Below are 14525 nucleotides of genomic sequence, written 5' to 3'. Positions count from 1 at the left end.
TTCAACTGTCCAACTGAAGCCTAAACCGGCATGCATATAAACAGTGTGATTAAAAATTAGAATTCGATAAAATAACAGGTTTGCGATAATCTTTTTTTTTTTAAAAAAACCCCACAATATTCTAATTATCTAATTCCATGTTATTTGTATACATGTTCTCCATAAAAAATATGAACTGAATTGCATTAATTCTTTTCAATTTTAGGAAAGAATAGCCCTCTCCCCCGTAAATCCGCTAATGATTAGAACACACTTGTGGAATCTTTGTGAGAACGACAACAAATGAACTGAATAAATGAACGATACAACACGGTCATCCTCATTGAATTTAACAAGCTTGCATGCAGAACAAAACGCTTTTTTCATACGATGTCGTATTTATTATTAAATTGAATATCCATTGTATACGAGGAAATTTAATGAAGATCTTAATAATGCCAAGTGATACATTTTTTCTCTGTTACGCCATTCGAGTAAATATTGATTTAGTTAACTTTAAATCTACCTAAGCAATACAACGACGTCAAAATGACGTTACAACGTAAATGGATTTATTTCATTGCTATATTTAGTGGCCCGTAAAAAGAAATCGTGTAGAGGATATTGGATAAAATTAATTGTTTTAGAAAGCAGATGTTGTAGCCTTTTGACCCCCAAAAGATTATAAAATTTGGAAACAGGGCCATTTTTCATGATTTCTGGCTCTAGTCTTTTGTCTCCAGGGCCGTAAGTAGGGTTCTAAATCAGGGGAGGCAGGGGATTGGGGGCCGCCGATTGACTTTACGACTGAAAATGACACTTTTTAAATCCCAATTTATCATGTTTGTGTTTCATTTGTACTATGTAAAGAATCGTAATATGGTGTCAAAGACAAAGGTGCTTGTCTTCATTTTAAACATATATCCTATAATATAACATTTATATAATTTTATTTTCTTTTTTGCCAAAAAATCAGACGAGGCAGTTGCCTCGTCTGCCTCATCGGCAGTTACGGCCCTGGTCTCTCTGAAAATAATGTGTCTACATTCATACACTTTTGGATACTCAGATCTATGCAGTATCAATATTTATTGTACAAATCCCGACTATCTTTCCATAATATGTGTCCTATAATCAAAACCAAACGCGTGAAAAGGGAGGGGGATAACCTTACTATGGGGGAAGATCAACTATATAGTATTTTTTTCCCTAGGTGGAAAGGCTACTATATAGCCATTTTGTTCCGGGGGGAGCTACTGTTTAATGGACTTTTGCGAGAAGGACTGACTTTTACAGTCAAAGACCGACTTTGACACGAGCATACTATATGGAAACCTTTTCGTGACATATATATATATACATGAAAGGTGAAGATAACGAACAGTGATGAATCTCATATGAATAAGTGATGAACCGATGCAATGTACAGAAATGTTAATTGTCCAGACAGTACCGAGTTGTTCCGGTTCATTTCCATACTTGTACGGTTTCTGGAGCAGTAAAGTCTATGTGACCTAATATCCCTATAAATATTTTACGTCATGCAAATGGTTAGCATCCATTGTTGTGTGCCGTACGTTAACAGTTGACCATTCTTAACTTCTTCCTGATAACTACCATTTAATTTTTCATTCAAATTTGGTATAAAGCATTTTTGAAAAAAGAGGGCTTAAAGTATAAATTTACTCTAACATCCCCGGGGCATTAAGGATGGAGCAAAAATTTACCAATGTTAAAACATCTTCCCTACAACCTCACATCTGTAAGAAAAACTAAATGCATTGATCTAATCATGTAGAGCATGCCTCAACCGAAATTGTAAATTTCATAATTTCCGGGGTAGACGTACTGACTCCAGGGCGGGGCCAAATCTGGTATATATAATGTTTATGTGTAAAGCATTTTTGAATAATGTCTTCATGAAAGGTAAAGATAACGAACGAAAGGTGTTATTGATAGCATATATCTTTTTTAATGTTATGCCATGAGCCTCTTGTTAGTTAAATATTTTAGATGAAATAATTCCAGCTCCATTCCCGCTAAGTTCTGTTTTTATATGTCAGTATTGAAAAGATTAATCGGCGACGGGGACCAGATTGATGACTTTGATAACGTACTAGGATTACTTTTCAATATTTACGTCCAATATTCGTGTTTATTATATAGCTAAAAAATAATCTATCATAAAATCTGAATAAAATCTAGAGAATGTTAGTGCAATATTGACCTTACCATAACAACGGAAACAAGCTAAAATGGCAGACGACGGTCTTCTGAATCTCACAGAGCCGGTATTTGATATCATATTTAATTACTTAAACAAAATGTTTTACTGTACATAAATTATGATGTCCCTATTCACAAAATCAGTTTGCTTCATGCATCAATGACAGGTTTAATATTGAACAGTCAAGAAATGCATGCTGATATTGCACACCTTCACCTTAGATGCCAATACTGATGAATTCTCGTCTATTTTGGAGTATTTTGAGTGAAAAGGGATATACTTTAACAACTAAATACTTTAGCTACATGTATATGATAAAAGGGTTATTGAACTTATATTGGTGAATATTGGCACTCGCAAGCTCGTGCATTTTGACAGCCAACGAGTTCCAATATTCACCAATATAAGTTCAATAACCCTATATTATTATAATTGAAGACCGAATACGTACTTCATATTTGATAGAATGAATAGATACAAACATCAATGGGGTTCGAATTCACTGCTACATATCTACCTAACATACACAGCTCTACAAACGAAATCATTTGAAGTTGTGAGTTTTCGGTTCGCATGGGGATTTAATAAATGTTTGGACAGAAATATACTGCGAAAATATATTTCGAATTTTTTGATATTATGATGCAAGAATATAGCGACCTGCGCCGTAAATCGAAGATTCTTATAAGGAGTGGATCTGTAGCTCTCTGGTATGCCAAATATTTCCCCAGAGAGCTACAGATCTGCACTAGTGCAGATGTACATATAATTCCGAATTGTCGATACGCTTATCATGTTCTATGTTGTACCTGTGTGTGTTTGATTGAATGAATTGTACATACCAGTAACTGTTAATATTATTACAAAAACTCGTAACATTGACTCTATAATGATGGAAAAAATTAATAACGTCGAAAATATAAGACGAACCTCGTATTTCAGGGGCAGATCCGGGAATTCTTGAAAGAGGGTGGGTGGGTGGATGGGGGCTCTACCATTAACTTTGGTTTTCAAAGGGGGATTTCCACCCTCAAAAAACGTTATTTTTACCGGTTTAAAACACAATTTTCTTATGAAGGGGAGGGGGGTAAGGGGGTCGGACCACTTCTCCCTCCTCTGGATCCGTCACTGTATTTAAAAATCTATTAACGTGTCAGATTGTTGGTCTCAAGGGGGGGGGGGGGGGGGGTTCTTTGTTGAATGTTATGCTTCGTTCTGGAAAATTCCATAAGGCTGATTCAAGACTAAAATCACGGATTGAAGAAACGAACAAGCATTTTTTTTTTATCTATTCAACAATAATCAAACCTAATTTCTTCTGTAAAATAAAAATCAAGCATCGATAAACAACGAATTTACTTCATAGCGTATTATCTTTTAAGTTGTCATTTTAAAAAAATAGAAAACTGGCTTAGATCCATCAAAGCGTATCCCGCCACTATATTTTCATTTTTGATATTTCAGGGTAGGTTGTGGAAAACGAAAATCGGATTTTGATTAATTTTACGATATTTACTAATCATGTAAGATTCTAAAATAGGTAATGGACTTCACCTCACACATGAAACAATATCAAAGGTGCAAGCAGTAACTCTGGAGGAAGTGTTTCGGAGTTTATTGCCAAACATTGTTAATTTATAATTATAGATATATATCGAAGAGAACGCACTTCTCTTCAACTTACATAACTGTTTCAAATCGTAAACTGATAATTTCAGTTATGAGACAAAGAGGGCGTTTTGCTGGATTTTCGCTCTATGTGTCAAATACAACTATAAAGGAGGATGGGTATCTATGTTACAAGAACGGACCAGAGTTACCGACCTTGGATTTCAGTACAACTTGTGTCAAACATGGACGTTACGTTATATTTTACAATGAAAGACTTGACGGGACAACTTATCCTACCGGATATGAAATAGAGACATTTTTCACTGAATTATGTGAAGTAATTGTAACAGGTAATATTGTGCCACTTCATTGACAGTTTAACCCATATAGGGTGTGTAAATGAGGCGCTATATTTTTTTTCTATGTTACATCTATAGGTTGTAAAGAATCAGGCGTGTATGGATATAACTGTGATCTACCTTGCCCAAACAACTGTCAGGAATTGAGATGTGACATTATCAACGGAACGTGTTGGGGTTGTACTGCAGGATGGTTGGGGGAATTTTGTAACACGTGTAAGATTACGTTTGTTATACCATGCAAATATTATTGATACTTTAATGGGTATACATTTAATATAAAATGAAATATGACAAGTGTATCATGTAACAAATGTAAGAGTACGGTTAAAGCCTTATTCCTACATGATTGAAACTCTAATGCAAACGAGTTTAATTGAAAATCGGACATAAAACGGAAAATTTTATCAAAAGAATGAATTATTTTCGTAGCATGTCCAGCTGGATATTACGGTGTACAGTGTAGATCTACATGTACTGGACACTGCAGAGAAAACATGTCCTGTAACCACACCACTGGACAATGTGACTATGGCTGTGGTAATGGATGGACAGGAACACATTGTAACACAGGTAAGTCATTTGTCGTTATCTTAAAGTGTAAAATATCTACGTTTACTAACCGTTGTGAAATATTTTGGTGGTTAAATATCAATACATTTTAAATTTGATGAATACGACAAGAAAGAAGCAATGGATATGAAACGGAAATGTAAATCTTTGTTGAAAGTAACAAATTTTTCGATGAAATCATATTTTACTAGAGTGTCCTGCAGAATCATACGGTCCGGATTGTATGTATAACTGCAGTGGGCAGTGTCTGAGCTACCTCCCCTGTAACAGGACAACAGGAAGATGTGATGGAGGCTGTAATTCAGGATATACCGGGGAACTCTGCAACAAAAGTGAGATGTTTGAAGCATTCTTGTACATTCTGATCATTCATGTAAATGTTTTGTTTCTCTACTGGGTTCCTTTCTATTATAACATTTAATAATTTCTCAATTATAAATTCAGCTCCGATTGTAATTTATCACTTTTTACACAATCATTGCATAGGCAGGGTAATAATTTGAAATTGTTATCATTAAATGAGTTTGTATTTACATATGGCAATACTTTGCAATCTGCTAAGAATATTTTTGATATTAAGAAATTATAAATAATTGTGTTTGACATTGACAGTATGTTCAGTTGGCCGGTACGGATTGAATTGTTCAGAGAGCTGCAGTTCCCGTTGTCGATCTGAAAGTAATCATTGTAACCATAGAGACGGACATTGTGAACATGGATGTGACGATGGATTCCAAGGAAGTACATGTAAAGAAAGTAGGTATCCAGTTCTTACTAAACAAAGTAATGTGACAGTCTTTAACGAATTTCATGTAAAACTTACCAATTTTGATGCACCAGATGCGCATTTCGACAAATATTGTCTCTTCAGTGATGCTCAACCGAAATTTTTGAAATCCGAAAAAACAATGAAGTTTTAGAGCTATCATAGGGAAAAACAGTGTGCCAAAAAAGTGGAGTCAAATTCGTCTAAGGATAAGGGCTATGCGTGAGGGAGATAATCCTTAATTTTGAAATGAATTTCTAAATTTTATAACAGCAATTAAATATACACCCGTATTTTCAAGCTAGTAACGAAGTACTTAGCTACTGGGCTGTAGAAACCCTCGGGGACTAACAGTCCACTAGCAGAGGACTCGACCCAGGGGCCATAATGTAAAACTTATACGGTACCAATTTTGATGCACCAGATGCGCATTTCGACAAATAATGTCTCTTCAGTGATGCTCAACCGAAATGTTTGAAATCCGAAATAATAATGAAGTTTTAGAGCTATCATAGGGAAAAACAGTGTACCAAAAAGTGGAGTCAAATTCGTCTAAGGATAAAAGCTATGCGTGAGGGAGATAATCCTTAATTTTGAAATGAATTTCTAAATTTTATAACCGTAATTAAATATACATCCGTATTTTAAAGCTAGTAACGAAGTACTTAGCTACTGGGCTGTAGAGACCCTCGAGGACTAACAGTCCACCAGCAGAGGCCTCGACCCAGGGGTCATAATGTAAAACTTAGACGGTACAAGCTTGATGAATGCTGATGAATCAATTTACAAACACTCTCGGATTAGAAAATTAGTGAGTAACCATCGTAATTGCTAGCATCGTCATGCTGTGTCAAGTGTTTTACATTAATTTATTTAAGGTTGTAAGTTAAATATTTGGTTCTAATTGTGTTTTGTCACGACCAAGACCAAATTAGACAATGAAATCGCCTTTTTACAGGATTACCTGGTAAGGGTATTATTGAAGGAAGGGAGTCTGGCCATACAAATTTAAAAAGATTGAACCTTTTAGGAGAAGTACAAATTGTAGTAGCTTAAGGAAAATATAAAACATGGCAATGCAACATTTTTAAACATGTATGATGAAAATTTGTTTTGAATTTACAGAGAGAGAATACTAGTACGATATTCATCATTTATTATTAAAAGAAAATGATGGGTAATTTTGCCTCGTGCTATTTTACAAAAATCTTTTTGCACCGTTTTAACTTCGCACAAAACCATTTATTGTTGCTTTAGAATTATGTGTAAATTTAGTCAACTTTTGATCACCCTTTTAGGAGTTTGACGAAAATAAGGTGAAATACTGTAGTAAAAGTTTCGGCGTTTTGAAATAATTATCGTTTAGTCAATTTTAGTCCATTTTTATAGTTTGTGGTGATGGCTGGTATGGAGAAAACTGCTCTGCACGATGTAATGAAAACTGTGCCAACCAGCCATGTAACCATACCACAGGCAGCTGTACAAATGGCTGTAAATCGGGATGGAGGACTCCCAAATGCGAACAGAGTAATTTTAGATTTGACGTTTCTTATTATTGCGTTGTATAATTGAATATTAGCTTTAATATTCTTAATGTTCTTTGTATATTATAGCTTTGAAATATCAAATAATAATACATGTAATAAATGCATATCAAGTGGCTTTTATGCTTATCAGTATAATCCCTACTGATCTCTATTTGCAAAATTCAAAGCAATATATGCAATTTGGGTTATTACAATGCATATTAACACAAGAAAAAACAGACATGCGAATATGCATATGATTTTCGTGCAGAAATTGATATCTTTAACATATGTCATTCATACATTACATGTACATGTACATCATAAAGTACATAATACAGAAAGAACAATATAGAGCAGAAATACTTGTCCATAAAAACTGTCAATTTGTAGAACACATATACATTATTTTGCAGTAAAAGCTCAAGATATAAATAAATAATTTGATATTGTTACCCTCTCATCCTCTTCTAGAATGCTCAATAGGAACGTACGGCAAAGGTTGTGGAAATCACTGTAGCAGTCTTTGCAGAAACATGAGATGTAATCCAATCACAGGATTTTGCCTCGAGGGCTGTACACCAGGATATTTAGGACGTACCTGCAACAAACGTATGTAGTCTCCTGAGAATAAAGCAAAGTTATGAATATCAAGCTATATACAAGTTCTGGTGTGTAGATTCACACATACATTCGATTTCTATTTAATCCTTATCATATACACAAATACCAAGGAACAGTAATCTATAATCGGTTACTTAGGGGGTATCTGCAACAAACGTATGTACTTTATCAAGATTAGTAACACTAATCTTATTGTTCATGTTTTTTAATAATCTAATTCTTATTGTATCCTTGTTTCTGATTGGTCAAATTCCAATTGAGGAACGCAAGTTATTTTTGTATAACCTGGTTTGGTATGGGGACCCCCCCCCCTTGAAAACCAGATGCCGGAACTATTTTTTTCTCTCTCTCTAAATTTACATCGCAGCATTGTTTTCAGCCTTCTACGGAATAAAAAGTCAACGTGTACAATAAGATACTGCGGTTTGATACAAATGTTTTCTCGTTGTCAATATTAGCATCTACTTGTACGCAAATCCCTGTTGTAAACACCTTTCTCTGTATGTATGACCAAATAATAGATTAAAACAAAGATATTATATTCGAATTAATGATTTGCCAAGTAAGCATTACCCTGTTCATTTTGAAATACATTTCTCACTGGAGAAAGGGTGGAGGTGTTTCATTGCTTGATCTGTCTTTCAACAAGGAAACAAAAATTCATATCTCACATTTTATCACATGACGTCAGACACATTGACATGTGGATCGCGATTTGTTACTTGCTTACATATTTTCTTGTGTCGGATTTACTATTAGCGACAACGTTACATACAGGGGTAAGTTTTCATGTAGTAGAAGTTTTCACAGAGTTAAATCCGCAAATTATTGCATTTTCTGATATTTGAATATTTATTTTGAGTAGGCCTAAACCATGCATTTTCCCGTATTTTCTCAATCTGTCGGAGATGGGCGACTTCAAGGTCGATCTCTATCTCTAAAGGGCAGCGAAATACGTATTGCATGCATAGTCTACACATATTTTCTATCATGACAAACTTCACTTTCGATACAATATTTTGATCAATGGCTAGGCTCCGTAGAACTAAGATTAAAGATGGCGACCTTCGTGAACAGCTAGCTTCGTCGTTGTTGCTAAGTGAATCATTGCGCGGCTCAGTTGACTTGTGTTTTTCCGAATTTATGTACATTTTGATAAACGAAGGTTAGTATCTTTGTCTCTTGCATTAAATTATAAGGAATGACTTTAATTCTGGGGCAAGTTATACGAGTATAACCTGGTTTGGGTCAGTTTACGGTTTTTTATAATCCGCTTTGCGGATTATAAAGCGTAAACTGACCTAAACCAGGTTATACTCGTATAACTTGCCTCAGAATTAAATTCATTCCTTGATTAATTGTGAATATGTGCATTGTGTATGTACTTTAGCATGTGATAAAGGAACATATGGACTCAACTGCTCCCAGAATTGTTCTCAGAACTGCCTTGGCAATTGTGACAATATTGACGGATCCTGCATGTGTTCCTCTGGATGGACAGGTTCCCCTAACTGTAGTGAAAGTAAGTGCATAAATTGTAAATCTTTAAACGAATTATTTTATTGAAAAATCAAATGAACCCGATATTACGTCTGTACGTCATGGTTGCAAAACCCGTGATTCCTTAGCTTCATGAGATGCAAGTCATGAAAGAATCTACTGCTTGAGTCAAGCCTTAAGAATTGTGGAGGTCCTCACCACACGTTCTTCAATCTAAATTGGAGGTATTGTTCTCCTTCCGGTACTAACAACCACAATATGTACAACGATCGATTAATTGATTGGTTGATTAATTGTTTGTTTGTTTGTTTTACGTCTCGGTGAAAATTTTTCACTCATATTGCGACATCAACACTTGTAGGTGAAGTACCACAAATGTAGACCTAAGCTTAGCACTCGGGGCCGTAGCAGTTAGGGTTCTTTAAGGTGCTAACGCCTGTCGAGACATGGTACCTCCATTTTAAAGGTCATATCCGAGAGATCCTTGATTCTCACTTCTAGATCACTACCTATGTTAACGTCTTAGGTTTGACTCAAGCGAGCTCGAACTCACAAACTTCCGGTTGCGAAGCGAACAGTCTACCACTAAGCTATTGCGACCGGTTCTATCGATCGAAGTAGAATCATTCTATACAATTATGAATATAGGTTACATGTATATATTTACTATAACTTCGTCTAGTTTCCTCTTGAAATCCTAGAAGTAACATATTATGCTCAATTGCTCAATGGAACCCAATGAAATGTGTCATTAGAAATTGCTTGGCCAGTTTTATATAGAAAAGGTGATTACAAAACCTCTTAATTGAATTATGAACACTATCTCTTTGAAGAACAACGTAGAGGGACGAAATTGATGATCCGAAAAATGACTTATTATCATTAACAATATATTATTTTGTTTGCATTGACATCTTTTTCCATATATTTTACCATGTATCTGTTCTAAGAATCTATACCTTTAAAGGTGAAATACACTGCATGAAAAAATGACTTTACAAAGCAAGTAAAGGCAATATAAATTTAATATTTACATTGCCTTTGAATAACTTTACTGATTTAAGGCAAAGTTGGTAAACATTAACTTTAATTTGACTTAAAGGTAATGTAATGTCCCACATTCAATGTAAATATGAAATTTCAGGGACTTTAAGGTTCATTAAAGTTAGTATTTAATCAAGTAAAGCAGATAGATGATGTCCTGAAATTTCACCATTACTTGTCATAAAGTTAACTTCTACTGACTTTACTGGACAGTAAAGTTCATCATTACACATCTTTAATATTCCTAACTGGCTTTACTTGGAAGTAAATTTCATCTTTAATTATTCTTAATTGACATTACTTGAAAGTAAATTTGATCATTACTTAAAAGTAAATTTGATCATTACTTAAAAGTAAATTTGATCATTTGTCATCTTTCATTCAACTTATCAAATTAAGATTAATCAAAAATGAACAAAAAATGAGATTTTTATTTAAAATAAACTAACAAAGATATTTTCTAGTACATATAAAAATATTTATTCAACTATTATTAAGTACAACATGCATATACTTGTATAAGGGCAAACTAAAATACAATTAAGTCCTTGTTACATTACTCTTTTTTCAAATTGTCAATTCACAAAGAAAATTGCCTGTAATCAAACTTATCATTTTTCAGTATTTTCATTTGAAGATTAATGTGATGAAAACATCAAATTTAAGATGAAAACATTTACAAAAGTTACTGTAACAATAATTTCAGACCAATTATTAAAGATAGTGAATAAATGTATAAAGAACAGTCACATATTTCAAACACAATCACTATATTAACGTTTGATTTGTTCCAATATCATATTTAAAAAAATATATTTTTACATAGTTGATATGATAAATTTGTATTTGTAATAAAAAAACACTTTTGTAAATTTCAAAATCAGATTAATATAAAATGGATCATGGTACAAATATTGTGATATATATTTATAAAGAAAATAGGCTTATTGTCCAAGTCCCAAATGAAGATTTCATCTAAATATCCAAAAGAAATCATCTGCAGCCTTGGGTTTGTCTTTTATAGATCCCCCGTTCTTGTTTAGACGAGTCTATTTCTTCTTGCCAGACAAATTTCTATGTATGTTTTAAAGGAGTTGCTTTCCTATGAATATCAGTATGTCAAGAAGCCCTCATCATCTTCTTCATCGCTTGGCATCATTCTATTAGCACACTTGGATTTTGTAAAATTTGTAACCTTTTTCTTCTTCCCTTCTGTCCATTTTCTTTGGCAATGGTCTATTTCTTGGTTTCTGTAATCAAAAATGAAAATTTATATTCATACGGAAAATAAAAACTGTACTATATTTGGAACAGGCATGGGTTGTTTGTTTTCTTCCCCGTCGAGAAATTTTCACTCATATTGAGACGTCACCGGTTGTAGGTGAAGTACCACAAATTTAAACCTATTCATAGCGATTATGGACGTAGTAGTGAGGGTTATTCAACATGCCAACGCCTGCCCCGACATGGGACCTCTTTTTTAAAGGTCATATCCGAAAGACCCGTGATTCTCACTTCAAAATCCTGAGCAATTGGCAAAGGAGCAATCACTACCTATGCAGTGTGCGAAATTAACCATGGACCGATAGACATTCCAAGTAAAAAAACTGGTTCTCTGCTAGCTTATATGTAGTACGCTGATGTTTCTGTTCAACCCTTAGCTGTAATAAAATGTTCCCCCCAATGTAATTACAAATCATTCGAATAAGATTATTCCATTTTTAAAGAGGGGGGGGGGGGTCAATTTGATATTTACTTCAATGTACGCCATTTTCGTGCAAATTCGGAATGTCCTTTTTAATGGTTTGAAAAATATGTGGAAGATGCACGCACTTGAATCAAACGGAAAGCGGTCAGTACAAGTTCCAGCAAGGCTAAAGTCGCAAAAAATCATGAGAAAGGTTCAAAACGAAACTTAGAAGTGACTTAGATGAAGAATCAGACAGTGAAACTGAGCTGGCACAAAATGAAAAAGAAAACGAAATTCTAATTGAAAAGCTTGCTGTGCACGCAATTGAAAAAGATCATTAAACTTATGAACAAATTGCCAAACCGATTTGTGTCAATTATTTATTTTTTAATAACAATGAATATTGCATCTTAAATTTTGGTCTATAGGAATTTGTTGTGGTCTATAGGAAATAAAATGACTATGGACCGAAAGTCTATAGGACTTTAAAGTTAGTTTCGCACACTGCCTATGTTTACATCTTAGGTTTAACATGGCCACGAGCAGGGCTCAAATTCACCACCTCCCAGTTACGAGACAAACACTCTACCACTGAGCTACTGCGACCAGTCACAATTACTCAAAAATGTAATCGATCAATAATCAACAACTTAAAGGAATTTTGTGTAATTGATTACTAATTGAGTACAGTCAATTTTGCCCAGTAATTGATTGCAATAGATTACATGTACTTTAGAGGATGTAATTGATTAGTTACATTAGATTTTTTTTTATGTGTACATGTATGTAAAAATAAAAATGGTGACTATCCTATGTTAATAACTTTAATATTAAACATGTACACAACTCATGTGCATTGCATCAAATCTTCAAGTTATATTCAGATGATTGATTTGTATTGAATTACTTTGAGAGCTTGTAATCGTTAAAACAAAGAATATTTTAACCATGTACCTGTCCTCCTTTATTATAATGTTCTCTTATTCCAAGTTACTCTTGTAAATCAAATCTCAGTTGAACTGAAATAAAAATTTGGAGTAATATTACATATTTATACTGGTATATTAGATGCATAGATAAATATGACACATTGTTAGCCTGAGCAAGATCAAAAGTTCAATGTCTGATAAAAAAAAAAAAAAATTCGCAGTTTTGACCCAAATTGATTATCATGCAATAACACAGTAATACTAAATAAGACTATATACATTTTCTAATTCTTATTTTAAATGTAATAAATGTTATTTCCAAATTTTCAATGAGTTACTTCAGTCCTGCTCACTTTCTTCCTGCTGAGGTGCTGCAATTATTCATGTATTATAATAAATAGAATATTGGATGAGTGACCGAAACTTGTGGGAGTTTTTTCCCCCTTCCCTCCCCCAAACTATTTCAATTAAGATTTTCATCAGACATTGAGCTTTTCATCTTGTCCCTTAACTTGCTAAATTACAAAATAAAAACTAATGGTTATTTTTTAATGTTTACCTTCATTATACCAAGACATTGGACTTAAATGTAATAAAGGAAGAGGAAATCAAATGTATGAACGAACCAGGGATCAAACCTGGGACCCCTGCATTACTAGTCAGGTGCTCTAACCACTGAGATACCTAAGCCAATATTCATGGTCCATATAGCTTTAACTACTACAAATATTTACTTTTCATTACATATAGAATATCAAATTCAAAAGTTACCTCATTGAAGTGCTGAGTAGCTCCACTCCCTTCATTTTTCAATATTTTAGTTTGTGATGGCTATTGAAAAAAGAACCTGTTAATAGAAATGGAAGATGCGATAATATTATATGATGATGAATATTTACATTTTTCCACAATACGGCTAAGAAGTAAGCCAGTTATTAGTCCATTGTTTCGCCTGTACTTGCACTATATAGAATTCAGAGGCGGATCTAGAAAATTTTCACAGGGATTTAAATGTACCTCTTTCGTCCCCAGAGGAGATAATGGCACATACTAAATTAATTTACATTTTTGTTAAAAATATTCAACAAAAGTGGGGAGCACCACCTTTCCAGATCAGCCACTGTACATGCAAGATAATAGTAATACAGAACTGTTGTGGAAATGGACAGGAAATGTATGAGTAAACTCGGATTAATCAATCATACGATGTACTTATACCAATCCACTATGTAATACCAACCCTGCGTTAACACGTCCTCTGAAAGGAACTAATGTTCGACATATAACCAATACTATACATGTATTAGACTGTCAAAAGTCTTTGTTACAGTGAGTAACTCTCCTTTCTGATAGTAATAAGCAAGTGCTTGTTTACATACAAATTTCAGTTACATGTACCTACCTGGTACTGGTCTCCCGAAGTCGATTAATGGAAGTCTCCATCTCAGTAGATAAAAGCCCCTTTCTATGTCTTCTTTCCACATTTTAATAAACAGCGCAATTCGCGCAAAGCACGTTTTAAATTGATTGGTTCTCTGAGTTTGAATTCCAATGCACCAAATATGGTGAGGTAAACAACTAATTACTAACTCGTTCAAATATTAATTCGATGAATCCAACACAAGTTCAAACCCATGTGAGATTCAATGAGGAGTGTAGTGGGGAAAAGATTGGGATGATCCAAATTTATATCATTT

The 14525-nt window shown here is 34.0% G+C and overlaps 1 protein-coding gene and 1 long non-coding RNA gene across 2 annotated transcripts in view; one reads left to right on the top strand and one right to left on the bottom strand.

Annotated features, from left to right (window-relative positions):
* The first annotated feature begins 3924 nt into the window (after positions 1–3924).
* The window catches only part of LOC125679811 (receptor-type tyrosine-protein phosphatase epsilon-like), a 30142-nt gene continuing 19541 nt past the window's right edge, over positions 3925–14525 (top strand). The window contains exons 1-8 of the mRNA XM_056161481.1: positions 3925–4167; positions 4255–4392; positions 4609–4749; positions 4941–5081; positions 5362–5505; positions 6905–7042; positions 7516–7653; positions 9056–9187. Of these exons, the coding sequence (XP_056017456.1) occupies positions 3927–4167; positions 4255–4392; positions 4609–4749; positions 4941–5081; positions 5362–5505; positions 6905–7042; positions 7516–7653; positions 9056–9187 (1213 nt within the window). The 5' untranslated portion in view covers positions 3925–3926. The remainder of the gene's footprint in view (positions 4168–4254; positions 4393–4608; positions 4750–4940; positions 5082–5361; positions 5506–6904; positions 7043–7515; positions 7654–9055; positions 9188–14525) is intronic.
* On the bottom strand, positions 11420–14369 carry LOC125661131 (uncharacterized). The gene is made up of 4 exons (XR_008802654.1): positions 14231–14369; positions 13600–13675; positions 12854–12918; positions 11420–11459 (listed from the first exon to the last, which is right to left on the bottom strand). It is a non-coding gene; the product is annotated as an uncharacterized LOC125661131 (long non-coding RNA).

The sequence above is a fragment of the Ostrea edulis genome, chromosome 4, assembly GCF_947568905.1.
Source record: "Ostrea edulis chromosome 4, xbOstEdul1.1, whole genome shotgun sequence".
Classification (NCBI taxonomy): domain Eukaryota; kingdom Metazoa; phylum Mollusca; class Bivalvia; order Ostreida; family Ostreidae; genus Ostrea; species Ostrea edulis.
This window is presented reverse-complemented; position numbering and strand designations above follow the sequence as displayed.